The 25,495-nt window shown below is 40.0% G+C and overlaps 3 protein-coding genes across 3 annotated transcripts in view; 1 reads left to right on the top strand and 2 right to left on the bottom strand.

The window, feature by feature from the left end:
- The window catches only part of stpg2 (sperm-tail PG-rich repeat containing 2), a 55,934-nt gene extending 46,152 nt beyond the window's left edge, over positions 1-9,782 (bottom strand). Inside the window, exons 1-5 of the mRNA XM_084361095.1 lie at positions 9,472-9,782; positions 8,624-8,724; positions 8,351-8,512; positions 5,824-5,988; positions 2,202-2,317 (exon numbers count right to left, since the gene is read on the bottom strand). Coding sequence (XP_084217221.1) covers positions 2,202-2,317; positions 5,824-5,988; positions 8,351-8,512; positions 8,624-8,724; positions 9,472-9,580 — 653 coding nt within the window. The 5' untranslated portion in view covers positions 9,581-9,782. The remainder of the gene's footprint in view (positions 1-2,201; positions 2,318-5,823; positions 5,989-8,350; positions 8,513-8,623; positions 8,725-9,471) is intronic.
- Positions 9,783-11,657: 1,875 nt separating this feature from the next.
- On the top strand, positions 11,658-17,556 carry bri3bp (bri3 binding protein). Its single transcript, XM_084361025.1, has 3 exons — positions 11,658-11,968; positions 13,250-13,352; positions 13,490-17,556. Exons 1-3 carry the CDS (start codon positions 11,792-11,794, stop codon positions 13,909-13,911), a joined length of 702 nt encoding a protein of 233 aa, XP_084217151.1. The 5' UTR covers positions 11,658-11,791; the 3' UTR covers positions 13,912-17,556.
- Positions 17,557-19,027: 1,471 nt separating this feature from the next.
- wdr31 (WD repeat domain 31) lies at positions 19,028-25,094 on the bottom strand. Its single transcript, XM_084359729.1, has 10 exons — positions 24,787-25,094; positions 24,111-24,181; positions 22,832-22,964; positions 22,482-22,556; positions 22,223-22,367; positions 21,915-22,015; positions 21,654-21,721; positions 20,858-20,999; positions 20,283-20,445; positions 19,028-20,196 (listed from the first exon to the last, which is right to left on the bottom strand). Exons 2-10 carry the CDS (start codon positions 24,155-24,157, stop codon positions 19,994-19,996), a joined length of 1,077 nt encoding a protein of 358 aa, XP_084215855.1. The 5' UTR covers positions 24,158-24,181; positions 24,787-25,094; the 3' UTR covers positions 19,028-19,993.
- Between the last annotated feature and the right edge of the window lie 401 nt (positions 25,095-25,495).

Below are 25,495 nucleotides of genomic sequence, written 5' to 3'. Positions count from 1 at the left end.
TTTTATTAATTTTTATATGTAAATATGAGCATGTTAGCTCAATAGCTTCCAGGTCATGTGATCAATTGACTAAAATCATGTCGGGATCATGTAACTACACTGGCTGCATGAGATACGCCTCTTGTTTTTACGTTTTACATCTGTTCATATTTTTTATTAATTTTTATATGTAAATATTAGCATTTCAGCTCAATAGCTTCAAGGTCATGTGATCAATTGACTCAAAATCATGTCGGGATCATGTAACTACACTGGCTCCATGAGATACACCTCTTGTTTTTACGTTTTACATCTCTAAATATTTTTTATTAATTTTTATATGTAAATATTAGCATGTTAGCTCAATAGCTTCCAGGTCATGTGATCAATTGACTCAAAATCAGTGTGGGATCATGCAACTACACTGGCTGCATGAGATACGCCTCTTGTTTTTACATTTTACATCTCTAAATATTTTTTATTAATTTATATATGTAAATATTAGCATGTTAGCTCAATAGCTTCCAGGTCATGTGATCAATTGACTCAAAATCAGTGTGGGTTGATATAACTACACTGGCTGCATGAGATACACCTCTTGTTTTTGTATTTTACATCTGTTCATAATTTTTATTAATTAGGGCCCGAGCAAGAATCTCGTGCGAGGATCTATTGTATCTGTAAGGATTATTATTATTTTCATTCCATCCAAGATCGCATTTTTGGCGGCTTTAACATACCCCAAAACTCACCAAACTTGGAACATACATGTGGTTAAAAATGTGATAATTCAGAATGATTGGGGGTGGGTGTGGCCAGGGGATTCCATAGCGCCACCTAATGTCTTTTTGTCCCCGCAAACTTTTTCTCGGATCGTCTTGAAATCCGCAGGACTCATGGGTCTCAAGGATTTAGGCTGGAATTATTTTTGTTGGAATTTTTGGTGCAACAGGAAGTCGGCCATCTTAAATGGCATGCGGTGATTTTCATTTTTCCGACGCATTTTTCGGGACTTTAGGATGTTCGCAGACTCACCAAATTTGGCCCGTAGCTCCTTACCCATGAGTACGTTAATTCGATACCACAACTGCCCTCATGCGCAGAATGACAGCTCAGTAGCGCCCCCTAACGCCCCCTTATGGCTTTTCCCATACTTTTTTTTTCATTTCTATGCCTCGTACTTTTTTTAACTAGTCCTACAGATTTAGCGCCACAGACTTCACACTCACAAAATATCATCTTCAGACCTTGATGATGACACTTTGTCAAAAGCTTTCGTCTCTGATATACCTGGTGGGCGTGGCAGTGCAGTGACCCCTTATTGCTGTTCCCATTCTGTAGGAACCCATTTCTATGCTCGTACATTGTTTAACTTGGCCTCAGTCCAACGGGAAGTCTGAAATTTTGGTTCCCAACTTGAGATTTCACCACCATTTTCACTCATTTAAAACCCATTTCTATGCCTCGTACAATAACTAACTGCTCCTACAGATTTAACACCACAGACTTCACACTCACTCAGTATCATCCTCAAACCTTGAAGATGATGTGTTGTCAAAAGCTTTCACCTCCGTTACACCTGATGAGCAGGTGGGGGGTGGTCAATTTCGATCCCATCTACAAGTTCCCATCTACACCAAATTGCTTACACGTGTAGATGGTTTAACCCTCAATCCTTCTATGCATCAATACTGCATCATATCCATAGCGCCACCCACTGGACACAGGAAGTCACTGAAGATGTCACTGTTGTGTTTTGTGTGACATATATCCCATTTACAGTAGGATGGACATTTCCACAGGCAACGGGCAAGCACACATCTGGGTGCACATGCCTCTGACGGCGCCACAGCCCAACGTACGTGGGGGGGCGAGGGCCCGTTCATCACTGCTTGCAGTTTTAATTACAATTGTAATTTCTTGCAGAGAGTAAGATGAGAGTATTGTTACTACTATTTATAAAAAAAATTAAAAAGCTGTTTTTTTTAAGCTAAGCTAAACCAACTGGTTGCTGATTGTAGCCTTTTATTTACCATACAACAGTAAGAGTTATATAAGTCCTCTCATCTAACTCTAACTCTAACTCTTACAAAATGTCAAACTATTTCTTCGGCATTTAACACAGTTGCCAGGCCACTGTTACAACATGACAGTCATAATTGTTATTCACATGCTGCTACTAAATACTCATTTAATATTGTACCATGACATGTGATACTCACATCTCAGGGTGATAGTGTCCTGGAGCTGGTCCGTCCTCCACTGCCACCACATCTCTCCTCCCTGTCATGTTGCCAAAGTGGACTCCTTTATACTTCTGTGCAGAGCTCACCTCTGACTACGAAAGAGAAAGAGTGAGGGAGAGAACAGACAGACAGACAGAGAGAGAAGATGAGGAGTGGATGAATGAGGGATTGACCAGGGAGAAAGAATAAGAAATAGAAAGATGATAGGAGGAGGGACAGAATGAGATAGCAAGAGGATAAATGGATGAACAAAGAAGAAGAAAATAGAATTGACTCGTTCACACTTTCTCTTCCAGCCAAGGCTCATGAAGTTGGGGCTGAATGAAATGTGAAGTTCGGCCAAAATGCCAGAGCATGTCAGGGATCCGGGGGAGACCCTCAGTCCTTTCTTATCCCTCTGAGTTTAACAGCCTGCTGCCTCTGCCTCCGGCCTTTCAGAAAGGACCAGTTCACTCTGCAGCTTAACAACTGAGAGAGGCTACCTCTGGAAAATGAGCCGGCAAGCCGTCACCAAACACATTTCAGATATACTATGTGCGGCATTTTCTCAAAAATATATTTTGAGGGTGCTGCAAAAAATAACTACCGGCTTTAGAATCCCTGTGCTAATCTTTCTTAGAAAATGGGTGATTTATTGATCAACAAGACTGAGAGTTTTCAGCCATGCTATTGTGTCTGAGGCTATACAAGTGATGCCTTGAGCTTAATGCTTAAGTCAGCGTGCTACCATTCTCAGAATGACAGTACATGGTGATGTTTTGCAGATCATTTTTACTATATTTAATACTCTAGTTTTGTCTAATTGTTAAGTTAAAATGTTAACCCGATGATGGCACTATATTAAAACTTAATTGACCACCAAAGTCACTACAGCTCATCGTAAGGGGGATATAAATGTGTGAACCAATTTAATGGCAATCCACTAAAACATTGTCTGAATATCTTTTCAAAGCAAAACAATGCGAACAAGTGAGTGGATCACCAAAGCCTTCAGCCTGTGGGGATCTACAAACAGCAGGGAGAAGTAAACATGAAATATGAATCAAGTAGATACATAAAAAAGCCTGGCATTGGAGTTTTAAAGACCAGATCTCACTATTTGCTGTCGGCAGCGAGATAGCCAAATACATACAAAATGTAATGTTTTTCCATAATTTTTCTAGTTAAAAATATAAGTGGGATAATTAAGTGTCTTTTAAGGGACTTTAATTTAAAAGTTCTTGATTTACTTCAATTCAGTTTCCTGACAAGTCTACTACTACTACTACTACTAAAAGAAATTCCTCCAAGTCGTTTCTAAACTCAACTTAGCCCAACTGTATCTGTTTAATGAGGCAGGTTATGGGAGGACAGGCAGGAAGACTCAAAAAGTTTCTCACTCCATGTGGTGCCTGTCTCCTTATCTCAAGTTCAGCAGTGACTGGAGGACGAGATCTGAGTTTCTGTCCCCTGTGATCTACCAATCCAGTTTTGAGGAGAGGAGATAGGAAACAAGGATGTTCAGATGCTTAGAGTTAAAGAGAAAAACATAACTGTTCTGCCTTGCACGCAGACACAGACAAGCACCGTGATGGTATCGCAGCTGGCTTTGAGTTCAGAGGCACCAATTGCCTTTTTATGTCAAGGAGAGCTTTTAAAAGCAAAACAAAAACACAGCTCGTGGGTATAAACATATTCATTCAGCTTTGATAAAATGGAGTGGCAGGCTATTTATTATTTAAATGAGTGTAAAAGAAGTCAAGCAGAAATAAAAGTTTTTGTCAGTAGGGCCATGTGTGGGCATGGTCCTGCGGGGGTAATTGTTTCTGCAAACATATATAAAACACAGTATGGCTTTGAATCTGATTCAGGCTCTGCTGAGAGGGCAGTCTTGCCCATTTCCATTTCTCATCTTTGCATCAAGTACTCTTTGTAGAGGTGAACCAATACTTGATTTATAGGGCAGGGTATTAACAGAAAAAGCGACATCGCAACAAAGTCTATCAGTAAAAAACACTTTGAGATTAACAGAAGGCTGATGAATTAAAGGAGAAACCTGTAGGAATGAGTGAGGAAACATAAAGCAAATTCTAGATTCTGTCCGTGCATCGCTTATTTCAAATGTTTTCAGACACCCATTTTAGTGTATTGTTTAGCGGTAATATGAGATCAGTTGTGACTTCTTTATTTTTCCTGCTTGAAAATTAACCAAGCACCCCCCAACTTGCATGTGTCTGTGAGTGCTATGTTGCATATTTTGTTACTCTGATTGGTTGTAGGTTGTCGGATCTATCCAAAGGCATTTTGGTCACCCGTTGATAACGCTCCTTGGAAATTAAAAAGGAATTAAGACATCATTAAAATCCTGAATAAGGGAATATCATTTGGCAGAACTGTGTTCATTTTTGCAGAAAGTGCTGCAATCCTTACCTTTCAAATTTCCCCCTTTTCAAAACTGATTCTGGTCTCTGTCTCCTTTAAACTAACACAGCCTGGGCTCCATATCACCATCTGGCCAGCTGTGTTATGATAATCTGCCAAATCTAATACTGCACAATCTCAACTAACAACATTTCTCATGGTGATACTGTTTACTGCATTATGCAAAGTATTTTTGTACATATCGGTTAGCATACGTCGGTATCAATATATCTCTGATGAACACAATAACTACTCAGTATTCCATCATATAAATCTGTCTCTAATAATTCTATCTACTAAGTGGTAAGTATTAGTAGATGCAGTAAAGTAATTGTTCTGTCAATACAGACATGAACCATAATTTTAGGGTCAGCTGATAAAAACGATTAAGATGTTTTTGTTTTTCTCCATAATACGCTCTTTTGATTTACTTCCAATGTCTTATCATTCAAAGGCTGCCCGAGCCACTTTGAAGTTACGTCCTCAGACAACCACTTAATTCTGCCTCTCCACACTTTTGAACTCAGTTGGAGCACGGGGCGGGGGAAGCGTTTGGGTTTAAAGAAATGAGTGTGTCAGACGTAGAGACAGAAGGGGGAAGACGCACAGAAACTGAGGTTGAACTTTCAAAGGGAGTGCATCAGAAGTCGAGATGAAAAAAAAGAGCCGTGGATGGATGCACTGCTGATAGCCCTAAATCACAGCGCGCCTCTGTGCCTGCGCCGGTGTGTTGACACAACCTCGGCCAACACTCAAGGACGCTGTTGACTTCCTCTGGTCATTAACAGATGAAAAATGACTTAATTGAGAGCCAGACCAGCAGGCGTGTGCATTATTTTAAGTGAATACTGTAATATAGCTTCAAGAATAATTACTAATGGCTCTCTTTGTTGGCATGTAAAATGGATGAGCATTGGTGCAGTGTGGCTTTTTTAAAGTGGAGCTGCATTCATTAGCTATGGAAATGGGTTTTGGGCCAACTGAATCGGGTGGGGTGGGGGTTCGGTGGTGCATTAGATCTGACTAACACTAATGGACCTCGCCTCGCGGGCAGAGTAAGTACACTCAAACACACACTCGTACAGACTAATGAAAGCACACGTGTGCACAAATGAGCACTTCACATTCTCTGATGGATGTACATTCAGACTTCAACTTGAGTGTGCATGTGTGTGTGTGTGTGTTAATCTTTACCTACCAGCAGTGGATTGTAGTAAGCTGGCCCCAGGGTTGTGTCTCTGGGAGGGGGCTGCTGTTTGCTGAGCTCACCCAGGCCGTCTTCCTCATAGCCATAGGCCTGGCCCGGGGAAGGAATGGATGGGATACATGACTGACGGTGCTGGAGACTTTTAGCCCGCAGCCACTGCTTGGACAGAAAGACAGGGAGAGTGGGAAGAGAAGTCATGGATTGTGATGGAAAGGATGCCCTGGCTTACAAAGTAGCTGAGCGATGCCTGGGGCCAATATAATATGAAACTGAGGGAGGGACAGAGAGAGAGAAGGACTGAGGGGAGGCAGCAGATAAGAAACAAAAGAGGAAAAGGGAAAAGGAGAAAGAAAGAAGACAGAAGTAGAAGTGTGGAATAGGAACAATGAAGCTGCTGAGGGAACAGGCAATGAAGGCCATCAAAATGCATGAAAGCTTTCTACTGACTCTCTGGAAGTGAAGTGTGTGAATAATCCCTCTCTTTTATGATTGGTCAGGTCTAGAGGTAAAAGTTTCTAATACTCCATTCACTGTACGAAGTGAGCTAATCATTGGTATCAGTCTAGATCAGATAAAAGCCCAGAGCTCAGTGTTAACTCAAAGCTTAGCAATGCGTGTATGCTCTGGGAATAAATTTAACATAGCAGGGCGAATGGAAAGAGCAACTTAATATCATCTCAGTTCACTGCGAGGCTGAATTTATTATGTTTCACTACTATAGTATCACTGCTGATGAAGCTGGAGGCTGCTGGACCAGCCACATATAAAATTCAACATATTTTCTCGAAAGTTCATAAATCATGCAAGGAATTGTTAGCTTGCTTTCTGAGTACTTCGTCTTAAATTTTGAAACCACCTGAGACGTCATCTTTCAAAGCAAACAGGTGGGAGGGTTTGCTGTGCCAGATGTGGATTTACAAAGCTACAAGGCTCTTCTATTTGTTCAATTTGATGAATAACGATGATAAACCTGTCCGGGGTGAGGTCTGACTCTGTCAGTGTTACAATTACTGAGGATAATACATAAAAGATGGCATATTCAACCTAACAGGTCTTTTGTTACACTGGTTCAGTGGCATAAAGAAAATCAATACATGCCAGAAAACTGGCTCATCTTCCATATTCAAGATAATTGTCACTCTAACATTAAAAATCAAGTTACAGTTTCCTACAAGAGTTTCTCAGTCTGGTGTCTTTACAGTTTTTATCCTAATGATCTCATTCATGATCGTGACCTTGTTACTGAGTCTCTGCTGCATATTATAACCGACTTCTGCCGCACATATAACAGGCTTTACATAACAAGATGTGACAGAAAGTCTAACTTATTAAGGACAAAAAGTCACATTCTTTCTTTGTTTTATCTTCCATGTTCAAAATATGCCTTAATGAATGTGACAAGTTTTAAAATGTTACAGTAAATACACCAGATGGTGTTCTTTTTTTAAGAACAATAGAAAAGTGACTGTTTTGACACAAGTCTAGAGCACAAGTTTTTCTCTCCAAAGTTTCGAAATAGCAGCCTTTTAATTCCCATAGATTGGTGTTAATGGCTAAGGTACTGGCAAGGTGTGTCTGCAGATATTGGCAGCCAACACTTTGGGAGTAGGCGCTGCTATTCATATCTCTGACAAATGGCACAAATACAGCACATTACATCACACAAGGCTGAGGAGAGTTGTACATGTTATTGTATTTTTATAGCTTTTGTGAGAATAAAAGTTGCCAACTGTTTCTGTATGTGTAGTGCTGACGGACTATGAGACACTGCCCTGGTTAGATGGGGACCAGAGGGAAAAGGGTGACCACTAAAAAGCTCAGAGGGATATTTAGGTTAACAACAGCACAAAAGTAAGAAGTCTACCACCTAAATTTCGAGCCTATCTTTTGTACAGATGTAAGATAGGGCTGGGCAACATATTGATAGTATATCATTACTGTGATATTAGACTAAAAAATCATCTCAGATTTTTGATATCACTATATCATGATATGGTAGTTGCAATTGTGTTGTGCAAGTGTTTTCCTGGTTTCAAAGGCTGCATTACAAAACTTACCAGACTGCTCTACTTTTTCTAATAATTAGTCATTATATCCACATAACTGATGATTATTTATCAAAAATCTCATTGTTTTCATATTTTTTGGAAGGTTGTCCCTACAGTACTGTCACAATATCAATGAGGTATTTGATCATCATAACTATGGTAATATTTTATTTTGTTGCACAGTCCTAACATTTATTAAGTGCTTTATTGAGATACATATCTTGTAACATTATATTTTAAGGCCCTACCACCAGCCCTAGTATATGATGACTTTTTGTTCCATGTTGGATCTTGACCAGGTCAGTGTGAGAGAGCAGTTTTTTCCACATATATTCGTCATAAATACAGAGGACATCCTGTGGCTCTTATACAACATAATTGGCTGGAAAGATAAAATCAATAATAAATAATATTCTGTAACCTGGCTGCTCAGTTACTCTGTCCTCATAACCCATTACCCATATGCCTACCATTTTCCTGTGAGGCTTCTCAGCGTATCCTCCCATTGCGACCCTGAGCGTGTTTCCTGAGGCGGGCAGCACATTGTAGGCCCCGGGGCCCGGGACCTCCGACACTACCTCCTCAAAACGCTTGGAGCGATTCTGAAGACTGCGGCCAGCATGGATGTTTAGCTGAAGAGACGTGGGTTCAACAGACAGACCAGCAGACACACAGAGAAAATGAAGCTGTGGTCAAGAAAGATTGTTGGATTTATAGTATGTAAATGGTCGTCTCTGACCTACCCTGACAGGTGAGGAGTCATACTGTCCAGGTGCTGGTATCTCACTGGGCTCATCGAATATTGACTGTCTGTTGGTAAAAGACAGGAATGGAGCATTGCCACCTGCAATACACAAAAACAAACAAATGCAGAATATACATGTTAGAGTTGTGTTTTTTAAGTTTGACAGTGAAAGGACAAAAATAACAGGAACATGAAAATTTTTAACTTGGCCTATATGTCTCACGGCTAATGTTTTGAGTTACCCTACCAGATTTTGTCCTTCATTTTTTGTCAACATGACCTATACATAACTTTACCTTTGTTGCGAATAGTATTTGAGTAAAAGCCTTAAAGTATCTGATATTAAATATACTTAAGCATCAAAAGTACCTTTTTTTCCAGGTTGCCAAACAAAAATTAATTACTTTAAAACAAGCTTCATTAGCTCTGATGCAGCATGTAATATGCAAAGTAATTAGTAACTAAAGTTATCAAAAAATGATTGTACTCAAATCCTATAGTTGAGTAAATGTACTTAGTTACATTCCATCACTGTGGGCTAAGTTTCAATGTTGTGTCATCTTTCTAATTATAAACAGATTACATTTCCACGTCATCACTGTAAAGTAACGTAACCAAAATTTGCATTACTTGCTGTTTCTGGGTAATGTTAGCATTAGCATTTTTTGACAAACAGCTAGCTAGGTGACGTTAAATAATGTAGCTAACAACCGTTGATGCTACATTTTCACCCAACTTACGTTTTGTAAGATAAAAGAAGAAGCAAGCGTATTTCTCGAGTGGCACTGAAGTTGTTCACCTACAGTAAGTCTAAACTAAGTCTAACTACCTGAAGCTAACCCCTACCTGATGTTTTAGATTCAGGCCGGCAGACATCATACGACCCGGGGCCAACTGAAGATGGGGTGCTGCCGGTTGCTGTCATGAAGGTCACTCTCGGAGCTCGGTCATACATTTTGACTCACCCCGCCTGGTGGCTCAACTTTACTTCATGTGAACGGTACAGAAACCTGCTTGAGTCGGCCAAAAATCGCACTGAAGTTATCTTAGTTCTTACTTCATTACATTTTTAAGGTTAAACTTAAACTTTCCGTCACTGCTCTCTTCGCAGCAGGTGTTGTCGGCGCTCTGCGTTACCGTGCGTGCGTCGTTGCTTGGATACCACGTCATTGTAGTGACTGGCGTCAGAAAACAGACGCACAAAAAGCAAGAGACCTATAAAGATATGATAGCAGGAAGGTAAGGCCGGCATTAAAGGTGCACTATGTAGTGTTTTGGGAAGAAATCGTTATCAGTAGAGACAGATCTTCACTGACTGTTTTTTTTTTTATGCCTGAACAAACTTCAAACAAACAAACTGACCTTAAAGACACAATTTCATACTGTTTTACTTTGTTTATATTCATCTATCCATCTTCAGGCCACCCTATTCTCCTCTGAGAACTGATTGCTTATTCAGTTCTGGAAAAAAATATATATATTTCTGAGTTTGTATTATCATCTCATTAATTCTAACTAATAAATTGTGTCACCATTATTAGCACCATTCATTTTGCTCACATGTTTGTGAAATTATAGTAGAATAAATTTACACCCTCCTCAAAATGTCTTACAGTTATAGGCTAATATGCATTCATCTCATGTGTATCAGATGGTTATTGTTGTCAAGGTGCAGCCATAGTCCAATTCTACCATCTAGTGGGTGATCCCAACCATTTAACCACTAATCTTCCTCTAAATTGGGCCAGTTAATGCTCATTTAAAGAGACTACTAGAATACTCATGCTCCGAGGAGTAAACAAACACTGATTGCACTGTTTCTGGAGTAAAAAACACCTGTTTCTGCATTTGGCTTTATTGCACTACTCTTGTCACCACTGTTGTTATCATTATTTGCAGTCTTGACCTACTTCCTTCTGCACCATTAGTCTGCCCAACAATGCAGTCAAGATTTGGATAATGAGAACTCAGGGGAATCCCAGTAACAAGTGCCTAGACTGGAACAGCAGTAAAGTGTATCTTACTGAGTTTCCTGTCATGTTTCATAAGCAGGAGGTTTGGTCTGCATGATGGTATTTCATTTGACAAATGTTAATAATTCCCAGGAGGAACAGTTAGTCGTGCAATAACACAGCACAAACAATAATACAAAAACAAGAAATATTACATTTTAATAATGACATGATTACTGTTTTCTAAATTACAGTTATTAGTGTTACAGGGATACTATAAAATGCCCATCAATCAAATTGCCACAGGATAATACATTAATCAGTCAACCATATGCTCAAAGTGATATCCCATTGCTTTAAACGTAGTGCTTATACATCTGAAAATGTCATTAAGATGTTGGCTATATTATGGTACAAAATGTGATCGTTGTCTCTTGTAAGGGATGTGGTTGCGAGCCAACTTTTTTTGCCATTTTTAATTTATTTGTTGTATGAATATCTGCATCGAATGAGCAAATGTTCTTGCCATCAATGTTCTCTTTTCTTAAGAGGAACACACAATCAAGATATTTTTTTAAAAAGCAGCATTTATTTGAAAGGTGAAAACAAAAAGTTCAGGTATCCATAACTGTCTTCACCACTGGAGGACAGCAGCGAGCTTCAGACCGGTCTGTCCTGCCACACAAATGATGCTTTCACTTGTCATCGTAAATGTTGCAACCACAGAAGCAATACACCAATATACGCGTTTTAAAAGCTAATTAATTGAATAAATACATGTAATAGATGTCTGTTTATTAATTTAGTGGTCTGAATTATGCGTATGAGCCAGTTTTTGTTTTTGCTTAAAGGAGACATGCAAAATTAGTGTCTTTTTCCCATAAACCAATTCAAACACCAATCACGATATTTACTCTCCACAATGCCCAGTACAGTATCTGATTGTCGTCTGACCGATAAGGTGAAGCAGCAAACACCAGTCATCTGCCTTCCGTACATGTTCCTTTATTCATTTCGATAAGCCAATTCACGCGCGGGTGAGTGGCAAATGTACGAGTGTTCCTGAAGGCAACACGGGTTATCACCACCATCATCACAGTCAGTCGGACCCCAGCAAGGCATCACATTAGGCAGCTAGCTACCTGTTTTAACTCGCGTTTTACTGAACCATTTTTGATACACCTTTCTGCTCGACATCACTGAACATCGGTGCCATGAAGGGAATCAGGTTTTTCGTGGTTTTCTTGGTGCTTTCCTCGTGTTTTTTGTGCACAACCGAAGCGGCCAGGAGCAGGACCAGCACCCAGAACAGCTTCCGACGGGCAGCTAATGGCATCTACCAGACCCTGAGCAGTGTTTTCGGGGAGGACAACATCAGAGGGTTGTACAAGGTCAGTGTTGGACGTGTATTATGAAGGTAACCGCTTGCACCGGCTCTGGCTGCTAGAAGCTGACAGCTAAGGGCGGGTTTTGTGGTGTGAGAATGGAGAACAGGAAACAAGCGCGCTCGGGCCTGGCCAGCAATTTCACGGATGCCATTTTGAAAAATTAGCCTTTATCCGGTGTTTTCTTCATCTATAGAGGCTGTCAGGTGACGGAGCGCTGCCGTGCACCGAGCAACGAGACATGTTTTCAGGCTGTGACGGTTAAAATCAGTTATTTTGTCGTGTAGCCAGTATTGTCATTCATTGGACCGAGTCCATCAGCAAGTGCATCTGGTGTCACCGTCCGGATGACATGTAGCCCCATCGGTCCAGGCCACAAGAGCTGCTTCCTCATTTCATCTTCATATTATTAGAAAGCTACCCCCTGCTCAGGAAACACATAAGCCTGTATGCTCTCATTGCTCCACATGCACTTCCTGCATTTTGAAATCTAGTGTTATTTCCTGCTTGTAGCCGCCAATACAACCTAGAGTGACATATGTCACACACGTGATTATGCACAGAGTAAATTTAGCTATTTCCGCATGGGGGGGGGGGGGGGGGGGGGGAGTGGTTAACTTACATATAGTTGTGGACTTTGACAAAGTGGAAAGCTTTGGGTTTCATTCTGTCTGATTCACTGTTAATATTCAACCAGAGGTGACCTGATTTTAAACCTGATCAACGTGATTACAGATAAGATAAGATGTACCTTTATTGATGAAAGAACAGGGGTGGAATATACTTAAAACATCAAATAAAAGTAGACTCAAGATGAATAAGATAGAATAGAATAGAATAGAATAGAAATGCCATATACATTTAATATAGTCTTTGTGCATATACATGGGCAAAAGTTCCTGAGAAATACATTTTTATATACAGTCATACAGATTGTTTGTATATACATGTGTAGTATATGTCATTATAACAGTAATTTGAGTTATAATAGTATAAAAAAAAGAGGGTATGTACAGAGAAAGATCAGTGATCAGTTGCATACATTCATAAATAGACCTTTGTGGTGGGGCAAATAATTGTTATTAAGGAGCTTTAATTAAAATTGCATAAACTGATGTTAGGCAGGATACACAGTCACACACATTGTCTTTCTAGGTTTTCACTGTATGTTTGTTTCCATTACAATATTCTGAATGAGTCTTCTGTGTATACACTCGGTCTAAACTAAAATAATTTTATGTGATGATAATCTGTTTATTTTTCTCTCTGCCTTTTTTGGTTGTGTAGTTTTTCTCCAAAACGACGGAGCGGTTTGTCCATGGAGTGGACTCTTTTCTCGATACCATCTGGAAGATCTGGTCAGATTTGCTGGATGTGATGGGCATTGACTGTAAGTTTTAAATTTATTATGACATTGCTAGCAAAGAAAGATGATGTGCAGGGAGAGGGAAATGTTGTAAGAGGTACATTTTTGTATGTTGTTATCTATCTTTTTTTTTATCTCTTCTTTCTTTCTTTCCTTTGTAGCCACAAACCTCAGCCACTACTTCAGCCCCACATCTCTCACAAACTCTCCAGCACGTGCCCTTCTCCTGGTTGCCGCTGTACTCTTGGCCTACTGGTTCCTCTCCATGTTCCTGGGGGGTTTCTTTTACCTGCTGCACGCTGTGTTCGGCCGCTTCTTCTGGCTAGCACGTGTCACACTCTTCGCCCTGTCCTGCCTCTACATCCTGCAGAAGTTTGAGGGTGACCCTGAGCGCGCGGTGCTGCCGCTGTGCTTCATCATGGCGGTGTATTTCATGACAGGGCCTGTGGGAGCATACTGGCGTCGGGGAGGCGGGGCAGGTTCATTGGAAGAGAAAATCGACCACCTGGACACTCAGATCAGGCTGCTTAACATCAGGCTGAGCCGCGTCATAGACGGCCTGGAACGCACTGGCGAGCAGTAGGGGGCGATGAGGATGGGGGGGAGGGAGGGGATGATGTAGAACCAGCTGCAGCTGATGTCAGTGTGCTGTTTCCTGTTCAAATCTGCAGCAATGCAACTACTGGGTATTTACAACTCTATGGTCAGATGGGGGACAAAGCTAGATTTGAAAACAGTATTTTAACTGCTTGAGTTGATTTTAGTTACAGAGCACCTATAAATCCTCAGAGGTGTGGACAGTTGACTTTGAGCTTACGCAAATCAACCAAACAACAGTTTTTCTTTTGTTTTTGTCTCAAGGCTTTGAAAGGTTTTTGCTACATCTGTGAGGAAGTTATCAGAGAGATGTCCATGGTTTTCTAAATGCTCTACACCTTAGCTACTTTTGAGAAACTCCCAAGTTGGGGCTTGAATTTTTGGTGTTTGGATAAGCATCGTCAATGCTTGCGCTAAATGAATAAGCATATTTGATGTATCTTTTGTTTATTTCTATCCTTGTGAATAACCTGGGGGCTACGATTCTTTCACAGGTTTGTCCACAAACTTTTTTCCCCTTTTTGAAACTATTGAAGCAGGAGAAGGGGTTGGGGGTCAGATGCAGGGGACCGATACAAACATTGTATTTCTAATATGTAAAAATCAGCAAGATGTTAAATAGTTGTTCATTGTAAGATTTATTTATTCCATTTTCCATCCAAACTGTTGAACTCATGTAGATCTAGTTTTTATTTTCATGAAGTCACCGTTCCATAGTGGCAATAGTTTGACATCAGGACCTCTTTCTCATTGTGTGTTTGTGTATGGGAGCATGAGCATCTGGGTGACCTACTCAAATGTGTGTATGTGTATTTCAAGCTTGTGAAACGAAAAGCACTGTATCAAAAAGTCCCCGTCAAATTAGAAGAACATGTAGACCGGCAGCAATATCTCAGGGACTCAACCGACACATATAGGATAGAATTTAGAAAAGAGACATCAAGTTTATTAAAATCACGTCTTGGTCTCTTTGAGTCACTTCACAGTTTGATACGGTTTGAAATCTGTCTCCGTAACGTACAATACTTATTGATAAATGGGCGCACATTGTTCTTGAATCATGTTGAAATTGCAAAGGTTGAGTACGATCAAATCCAGCCTTTCATTCATCGTTTTGATACTAGCATGGATCATCGTAGGAATTTGAACCTGCAGCTAGTGGGTCTAAAGTTTAAATTGGGATAAAACATTTTTAACATTAAAATGTGTGAATGCACAAACTACTGAACCACAATAGGGAGTTAGAAAAAATAACTTAGTTTATAGTCACATCACACTGGCTTGAAGTATGTCTTACTACTATCTGTTAGGTTGAGAATTGTTTGTGAATTTTTAGGAATCGATTTTCAACTTGATAACAGATTAAATTAGGTCTAGTGCCTTTAATCCTGTGGCAAAAATACACACTTTACAAAGGCAGGCTTGAGGCTGATGTACATAGATTTTACCAGTAACTTAAGGAGAGACTTACAACCAGCCTGATTAAAACAAGCAGCATAACATGTTAAAACTGTGCTTTGATCACATGCTTTGTGCACATCACTGTAGCCAACTCTAGTTTGTTAGTCTAGAGCTTTTTATGTCTTTTATTTCTGTCCATTTTTTTAATATTTCTGATCATGCACTGTTATAAAACAATGGCTTTCCCTGCCTTGCTTCTCTTTGTTTAACACATGCCTCAAACATTCATATTCCCTTTGCAGAAGTTTTTTGTAATTTTCATGTATAGAATCTGGACTCTGTAAACCCATGTTTTTATTATAGAAATGACCCTAATGCTGTGCATATTTGGGGGGGAAATGTTGCTTTTATGAGAAACATCGAGTAAAGAAGGATACAAGTCAGTAATGTTACAGGATGCTTCAATTCATCAGATGATGACAGTACTGAATCCAAAGAACCAACCAGTATTTTTACCCATGACACTCACAGATTTAACAAACTCACATCAGTATGTGTGAGATGGTATTGGATGCATTTTTTGCCCCATTTCTTAAGTTACTCAGTGTAGTAAAGATGCAGTGTTCACATTCTTTGACAGGGAATCAATCACGGTGACTCTCTGGCTGTTTCTCAGCACACTCTGATACCGTTACAGGTGGTTGTTCATGTATTCATGCAATCGTGGCTGAATTCAGACACTGTCTCTTGCTTTTCATCTTTATCTTGAAATGAAGGCAGCACAATATAACAAATAGAGCTCAGTGTTTGAATACAGGCCAACTTAATGGTATCATTTGTTTGAAAAAGATTTCCTTATTTTTGACGCCCAGTTCGTCTCTGCAGTAAACCCCTCACCCCCAGGTCGCCCATATAGTCAAAACTATCTGGGATTTTCTTGCATGCCATGTTTTTATGCCTATAATGTTTTGTTAAATTATATACATGTTGTTGAGGTAGAGAATCTTTCCAAAATGTGATGTAATGATTATATTAGGGATGTGTATTATGAGTCTTATTTTTCTGTCAGTCAACATTTGCACTGATGACAGTACTGTATAGACCAAATTGTTACACTTACTGTTTCACAGTACATGACTAAACGGGACGCAGAACCTAAGATTGTTTTCTCTCATTCCATCATCACGTTCTGTCTTATCTTGTGATCTGTTTGCAAATTTTACCGTATATGAAATGAAAATAGTGTTTTTTTTAATAATTTCGCAGAGGTATATAGTTGACTTGAAGGAGGGACTTGATATGGGTGTACTGTACATGTGGTTACAGTCTGTAGCCAGTGACTTGCGTGTATGTCTTATTAGTGAGAGCATGTGTGAAGGAGTTCTGAATTGTTATAATCATGTATGTCAGTGAAGGAAAGTTTCACCCAGTTTACTAATGGATTGTGGTACTGATGTTGGAGTCAAGTGATCTTAAGGGGTCGGATTATCATTTATTGTGTGGCATCCCAACACAGACTTCAAAAGATTCAGGGTCTTGTATTTTAAACACTGAAAACTGTGGCGAAAAGAATGAAGAGTAAACTTGTTTCTCTTCAAGTCGCACACAAGCTCTCTCGTGGTTTTTATTATTACCATCACCACAAAAAATATCCATTTCTGAGACAAAAAACAGCTTGAAAACACTCCATTGGCTGCAAGACAGAGGTTTAAACCTTCCTTTCAAGTATCATGGAAGATACGCTGTGTATCACTTGACATTACCACTTGAAAGCTGAGAGATGCCAGTGAATCTGTCTGTTGGCATTTGTCAGTACCTGATTGAATGCCACATTCAGTTTATATTTATGTGCGTAAACTGCCTGTTGACCGGCTGGTAATTCCATTATTTAATGTACTGTATCCTACTTATTATTATTCCATGTAGCCTGCTTTTTTATAACATGCTGTGCCAATAATGAACATTTTTTCTTATCATTTTTATTTGTTGGATTTTATGTAGATGTCTTTCATTTCATCGGTTAATATTTTTAGACCTTTTTTTATTCTGAATATTTCTGTACTTCAGTGATGTGGCAAAGCACCAAACTGTTCTGCCTGCTGTTGTCTACTTTGTGTGTGTGATTATTTGTCTTCATGAAAAACCTGCTGTTGGGTAAATGATGCTTTTTCTGTGTCTAAAGTGAAAATGAGGTCCAGATTTGAATAAATGAAGCACCACACTATGAAAACGTGTCCTAGTTTGTGATTCATTACAATTTAATGCAGACGTGATATCACTGAGTGTGAATGTGTGTTATTTCAGGATTTTAACATTTCTGTTTTATTTCATGAAACTATTAAATGCATTACTTTATTTTGTAAAAGATTTTATACTTATACTTGATAACATTCTACTGAAAACATTTCCGGCACAAGGTGGCGCTGGTATATCTTTGGTATTTCCTAAAAGCCCATGGCGGTTTTGGAGTAGGTGATCATTTCTTGACAAAAAGAAAATCCAACTAAAATGTCTTTTACTACTATTACTACTACTATTAAATACTTTGAAGGCATATACATACATTTATACTCTCTTCATGATATTTAACGTACAAAAGTGTGCTTAAAAACACAACAATCCATATTTCTTTTGTAGCTCATGCAGCAGGCAAGAATATTCCTATTGTGAAGGATAAAGGATTAAAAAAAACAGCTGGGACAACACAAACACATTGTCATGATGTAAACCAGTTAATCCTAATCAGATCAGTAAAAACTGGCCAGTGTGCAAAGTAACTTGCAGGCGTAAACTTGCTGAAACATGCCAGTAATGTCACAGTTAGACATTATTAGTTGTGTTGATGGAAAGACAGTAATTCTTCCATCATTTGTATTAGATCTTTTTTCACAGTAGGTACAATGTACATGCAATTGATCTGAATTGAGATACATCTCTCACAGGAGTGAGTTCATTTAATAAACAGCTATGCAGATGGCATAATAAATACTGTATGCCTGCAATCTCAGCAGTTACAAACCAAGACGTACTCCCTCAGACATTATGAAATGCCTGATTTATTGCTCAATCATAAAGTATCAGACGAAGATAGATCAAATCGGCTGAACTGGTGATGTTGACTGACGAGTAACCGAACAGGAATTGAAAGATCTGATCACTTATGGTTCCCTACTGCTTGCAGCTGAATGAGTTTCCTTATTGCCACGCCTCGTCTTCCTGGAACAAACCAATCTTAAGGTGCATTTGAAAACACCTGAGGGTGCATTCCTGCTTAATTGGTTATTCTGATCCAGTTGCAGATTATTCTTTAAAACAGAATTCAATGATAGAGCAACCACTGTCTTTGTTGGTCATTTGGATATCTACAAACAGATGTATTATATTAAATTAGGTCATTTTTAAAATGCTACAACTGAGAAAGTGATCAGTTTTATACAAAGTTTTTAGACTTAAAATACAACAGTGGTTTAACTCACGTCAGGACAATAATCAGTTCGGGTAGGAATATAATGTGCAGCCACATTCACGCACTAAAGGCTGCTAATATTAGCATTAGCATATCTCTGAATGGCTACCTGTAATAAAGTATCTGTATAAAATAGCACAGTGGCCACATCATACTGAAAAAAAAAATCCTAAAACTTCGATCAGTACTGATCAAACAATGTCTTTAGTGACAGGTTTTATGTTGACAACTCACAAAGCAGAATTCTTTTGCATTTGCAATATTTTTTATTCCCACTTGTTTGCTCCAACAATATTTTATTATGTTTTTGCATAGTAATTTTCAAATAGAAATCTTGGATATCAGTACCAAACATCAGCTTTCGGCAGTGTCAGTTCAAAAATATCAGAATCTGTATCAATTGAATTCTACCTAAAAACAAAGCATGTTTATACACTTGTGTCGTAGGTATTCATTTGCTCTAACACTTGACAGGTTAAAGCGACAGTACAAACTAACCAACAGTAACATTACTATAAACATACATGAGTTCGTCATTACTCTGTTTCACTGATAGAAACAACTTTCCACAGTGTGTTTGACAAACAACACTTCGAGTCTGACTGCACCGACTACATTTTATCCAGGAAAAAAGTAATTACATACTCTCAGTATGAAATCCTATTTGGCTTCCAGTTCTCTATCACAACACTTTCCTGCCACATCCAAAGTTTTAAACTTTTCAACACCACTCCTGCTGCATTAATGGATTCAGCATCACCAATAAAACCACCACATGTGTATGGAGCATCTCTGCAACTCCAACAAGCTTAAGTGGTGTATAAAACTAAGAGATATCCCAAGTTTTTCAGGTTGGTCCAAGAAGGCAGCAATCCAAGCAGGATCATTTTGGTGTTTGTAGTCTCAACAAGTAATGGGTGATGTGACTCAAACGAGTCTCCCAGAGGAGTAGCCATGATGGGCATCCTGGTGGCTCTGCTGGACAAAAAGAGCATCCTCTATTCATGTCGTTATCACCCGTTTCTTTTCTCACTGATCTCCTCTGTCATTCTTCACTGTATGGCAGTCTAGTTCAGCACAATGTCTATAGAAATATGTAAAATTATAAAAAACAAAAACAAAAAGAAGAGTCCACATGCAGTGATACTGCTCGCTGAGTCACAGGTTAGGGTAACGAGTCATTCCATGCTCCTCTGGGCCGTCAGAAGCGTGCCAGAACTTTAATGTCCAGGCCACCAGCTCCACCTGAGCCTGCCCCAGAACCCTGAGCCTGGTTTGATCCGTGGTCCACATGGATATGGTGAAGGCCCGAGTTGAAGCTGGCACACAGCAGACTGTTTGAGTCACTGGGAGCAAGAGAAACCAGCGGACCAGCACCATCCAGAGACAATGTCGCTAAACAGACTGAACGGAGAGCGTAGGGGTTAGTGTCAAAAGACTCATCACCCAAACAGTGTATGTATACGTGCACGAGTGTGTCCATGAGTTACCTGCTGTGTTCTGGTCCCAGATTTTGACGGAGCTGTCATGGGAGGATGTTGCTACCCGAGCTGGGCCTCCAGGAGGCATGGGCAGAAACACACAGCAGGCGGTGGTCTGGAGGTGGCCTCTGTACTCCACAACTTTACAGCCAGGCTGACGTAGGTCCCATAGCTAATGACACAGACACGACTTCAGTGAGAACAAATGTTTTAAAACTATCTGCACAAGACAATAGATACATTGGAAATCAACAGAGATCTCAAGGCTGTGCTGGAAACAAGATGTCCCCACATGAGGAGCAACACTGTGGAGGAGCAAAACTCTCGTACTGAATTAAAACAACAACAATTTAAAAAAATGAGTTAACTGGTAATTAGTCATTTCTCTCTTGCTACTTTTAGAAGATACAGATTAGTTAACTGATTTTTTTAAAGAAAAAAAAAGTCTTTGCAGTAACCGAGTAGCCACTGGCCTCCCTGCCTTATCAGTGCATTCACACTGGTAAGTGCCACACCCTATCCACCATCTGTGCATTTCCATCAATAAAGCCAACAACTACACAAACACCTCCCAGTGGTCTCACCGTGGCCTCACAGCCCTGGCCTCCAAAGCCATTGCTGCTGGACACCAAGTAGTTTCCATTTGGAGAAACGTCACAGTGGGTCTGGATGTATTGCTTGGCTGGAAAAGTATTGGTCACCTGCCATGCACGGCTGTCCCACACCCTGTTCACAGGTACAAAAACCAAAATACACTCAAACAAGAAAAACACATACAGTATATATTCAGACATCTGTTTTTGCTGTAATACTGAGTCAGCTCAGGTTGTTTTCAAGGGCTTCTTAATCATTTTTTTGTATCATGAGTGCTAAGAATTGATTTCACTTACAAAAATGTTGGATTATACCACTTAATAGGTGTTCAAATAGACTCCATATATGGGATATATTTCTTAAATACGTAGCAGGATTTATCCTCCAAATCGCAGGAATGAACCAATCATGTGCTCAGAGTTTTATACCTTTATCTGATGATGACCACCTCTATAGAACAAGAAGATAAGATAAATCTTTATTGTTCCCCAGCAGGGACATGTGGTTGGCAAAGCAAAACAGTCAATGACAGCAATAAAAACAGATAAATCTAGAAAGTAAAAGAAAGAAATAATAAGATGAATACAAACTAAAGTAAGGATAGAATAAAATATAAACAAGGTTATTCGGAGGAAAAAACAAGGTAAAGTGACATTAGTGATGATCAAATGTGCTGACAAATTTTCCTATAAAGTAGAAATGTGTCAGCACTTTCCACACTGCCAACTGCAAACAGAGTGCATTTCTACCACACTGATATAGTTGCAGTAGCAAATCTTTCGGTACCTTATGGTCTTATCCTCAGAGGTCTGGACTACAGAGGAGCTGCCTGGCACCCAACACACATGAGTAACCTGGACAGAGAAGAGAGGAAAGTGCACAAGTTGAAAGCCTGCTGGGCATGAGCTGAGGAAGTAAAGATGAATGGCTTATTGATTTGATTATTTTTCTTAAACGTTCAGGAACACACCTAAGGCGCTCCAGCGTGCTTGGACCAATTTTCTGTACAAGATTGTGTGCACAAAAAGCCCATACTATTATTCTCACCAGGTTTCTAGAAATGTTGTGTCTCTGTTCACATTTTGCGGATTCAATATCCCACAGGCACATCCAGTTGTCCCGGGAACCGGTGCACAGCTTTCTCCCTTCTACAGGACACAATGAAAACAGTTCCATGTGTTTGGTGCATATCATTAATGTGAAATAAGTGACAGTGTTCATAAACCTAACATGTGAGGAGACTCATTGTATGTGTGTGTGTGTGTGTGTGTGTGTGTGTGTGTGTGTGTGTGTGTGTGTGTGTGTGTGTGTGTGTGTGTGTGTGTGTGTGTGTGTGTGTGTGTGTGTGTGTGTACCAGGGCTGACAGCTAGTCCATTGACCACCAACTCATGCCCACAAAATTCCTGGATAGGTTCGTCCCCCTGGTTAAGGTCCCACATCAGAACAGTCTTGTCCCGTGAGGCGCTGAAGATCCACGTACTGCCTGGGTAACACAACACCTGGCAGACAGTAGGAGGCAGAATTAAGAGAACGTATACAGTGTGCGACATGTGTAACAGCTCTGAACAGCGTCACACCTTTATCAGTTTGCGCACACAAAGTATTGACGTTACCTTGGTAACCTCTCGGTTGTGACCCTGGAAGGACTGACACATCCGGCCTTGTTTCCAGTCATACACCACCACAGCCTACACACACACACACACACACACACACACACACACACACAAAGTAATCACTTCATGTTTAAGGATTGTCCACAGAATTTCACATTCTCGTTTCAGTCCTGTCCTTTTTTATAGTGCATCAATGAAAATTCTCGCTTTAGGCATACTTACTGTATAAATGATCAAAAAACTGTTACACTGATTCATTCATGACTTAAATTCTTCTAAAAGCCAGACAAGATTATCAGAAGATTAACACTGTGATTAAAATAATACATAATGTTGCTTTAACGTACCTGATCAGTTCCACCAGAAACACACAGGTCTGGGCTGAGGCTGGTGACAGTGTTGACGGACCCTTGATGAGCGGGGTCATACTGCACCACCTGACTGTCAAAGCTATTATCTGCCTTGTCCCCCTGAGATGCCCTGAACACACAATAATTCATAAATTTAACATATTGAGCCACTAGTTCTATTTATATCAATGGATATATTCATAAATATTTCTGTTGTTGAGGATAACTGATTTGAGCCTATCTCTATCCTTGTTGTACACTCATTTTCCTTTACTGACTTCACTGCTTAAACTGCTGCTTAAGATGAACTACTGAGATGAGAACAACCCTGACACATCAACACATCTGTTGATGACACATGTAGATGTAGATATACAACATATCAAATACGCTAATAATACACTGTATCTATGAGCAAAAGGCAAATATATTATCGTATTTTCATCTTGCCTTGTTTTGTTTTGTTTTTTCAATCTATCATCTAATCACTGTTTTCCCTCCGTTTGTTGTAAAAGTTGTTGTTAGGAGTGAATTTCCCCGGTGAGGTGATCAATAAAGTCTTATCTTATCTCATTTCGTGTACTGCAATCAAATTTACATCGGTATCTGCGAACAACAACACATGGGAGTAAACTCAACAGCGAGGAAATCATTTTTCCAAAGATTTAAATTGCTATTTATTTTAGAAGATGTTCCAGGAGCTGCCTCACTATTTATTTATCTTTTAGTCTATAAGTAGCTCCTCTCCATCTGTAGCACTCCTCTACATCTGTATTGTGGACAACGAGTTACCAACTCCACACCCAAAAATTAAGGATCTTTAGTATGAATACTGACATCAAAGAGTTTTTCAAGCGTGAAAGAACGATATACTTAAATCCTGATTGGAATTTGTATACAGGAATCTGGACTGCGACTATTTTGGTTGCACATTAACCGAAATAACATTTTCACTGAGCACTGGTGCACCTGATACACAGCAGGTCTGACTGAGATAATGTATAAAAAATGTTGCGACTATAATGTTCTGCAATTTAAGTAAAGATAAAACGTTCATCTGCACCTTCATTCCTCTCAACAATCAATCACATAATTTGTTGAGAAGTGAAATTAAAATGTGTTATTACGTACAACTTTTTCATTTAGGTGCACCGTCACATAAATTAGGTGCACCTCAATGAAAAAGTTAGGCACACCAGTGCCACCAGCATCCAAAGTTAGTCCAGATTCCTGGTATAGAAGTGCATTCAAGGACACAGTAGGGCACTTGTCTCACCTGTAGAGATCAGACCTCTTGCGAAACTTGCTCTGTAGTTTGCCCATGTCTGCTAGGAACCTGCAGCCACACTGACACACACACACACACACACACGAAGAAATGCTGTGAAACTGGGGCAAAAATCCTGGCTGCATCCATAAATATCCATCCTTTCCTTTAGTGAGCGGTGATAATGAGGGCAATGGATGAAGCCAAGAGCTCAAGACTCAGTAAGATCATGTTCTAATCAGGAACAAATACAACTGCATAATACTTTTCAAGGCTTACCTACACCTGTATCAACACATCACACATCTCAACTTCAGTAATGCAATCTCTCGCTGCGAAATATCTTGCGTAGGAGGTAAGACGGAGCAGTCAACAAGGTGAGATTAAACCCCACGTTCCCACGCAAACACCACTTTATCTCACACACACGCACAGCTAAGCTCCTCCCTCGTCCTCCTGGCGTACTCCTCAAACAATCGACAGGAAGGAGAGGGCTCAAATCCTATTAGAGCCGCATCATTACTGTCACAAGGAATTAACTTAGTCACTCGAAAACACCTGCTGTGAGCTGCGCTGCCGACCATTACGCAACGCCAGAGGCTTTTTTAAACGTTAGTTTTAAACGGTGAAAAATGGTTCATGACTCGTGGTGCACAGTCATGAAGATAAGGGTCCAGTTTCTTACCTGTCACTGGCAGGTGTGGTCCGTGTGTGATGCTGAGGCAGTGTGTGGGCTAGCGCGCTAGCATGCTAACTAATCTTTATCGCTCATGCCAAGATAGATCAATGCTCTAGTAGCACCAAAACGTGGATGTACAAACGTTAAAACTTGGCAGAGTCGTTGTCGAAACGACCGAGAAGCTTTTCCGGCTGACTGCCATGGTAATAAGTTGTCCTAACTCCATGGGAAAGTGTACAGAAGTGTCTTTTAACTACACGGTCCCATCCCTCTCTCCGTAGCGACCATGGAGCGACGCTTTCTCGTATCTAGGCGAGGGCGGGGTCACGTGACATGACACAGGAAGTGTCTGCAAGCTTTTTCGCTTACAAAATAAAAGTCGGACGTACTATTTACGATTTTTTTTGTTGTCGCATTTCTGGCAGTTAACTTTTCAATTCGTGACATGTGCACCGTTTTATCAGGTCCAGTGAACGGGTTCGTGTTTGACGAGGTAAATTATTTATTTAACTTCTCCACTGGCAGATCTCTACCCATGGCTGGATTAACCTGCTGTGGGGCAACACAGGGGCAAAAAAATGAGCTGCTGAGCTGCCCTCCCCTCTCACTCCCTGTGGATTGTCGACAGTGTTAGTAGTGATTCAACATGCATTCACAAATATGCACCATATAATCACAATTTCAGCAGAAATATTTAAAGGAACAGTTCACCCAA

The sequence above is a fragment of the Pagrus pagrus genome, assembly GCF_965226575.1.
Source record: "Pagrus pagrus genome assembly, chromosome: 8".
In the NCBI taxonomy this organism is placed as follows: domain Eukaryota; kingdom Metazoa; phylum Chordata; class Actinopteri; order Spariformes; family Sparidae; genus Pagrus; species Pagrus pagrus.
The sequence above is the reverse complement of the archived record's forward strand: the minus strand, read 5'-3'. Positions and strand labels throughout refer to the sequence as shown.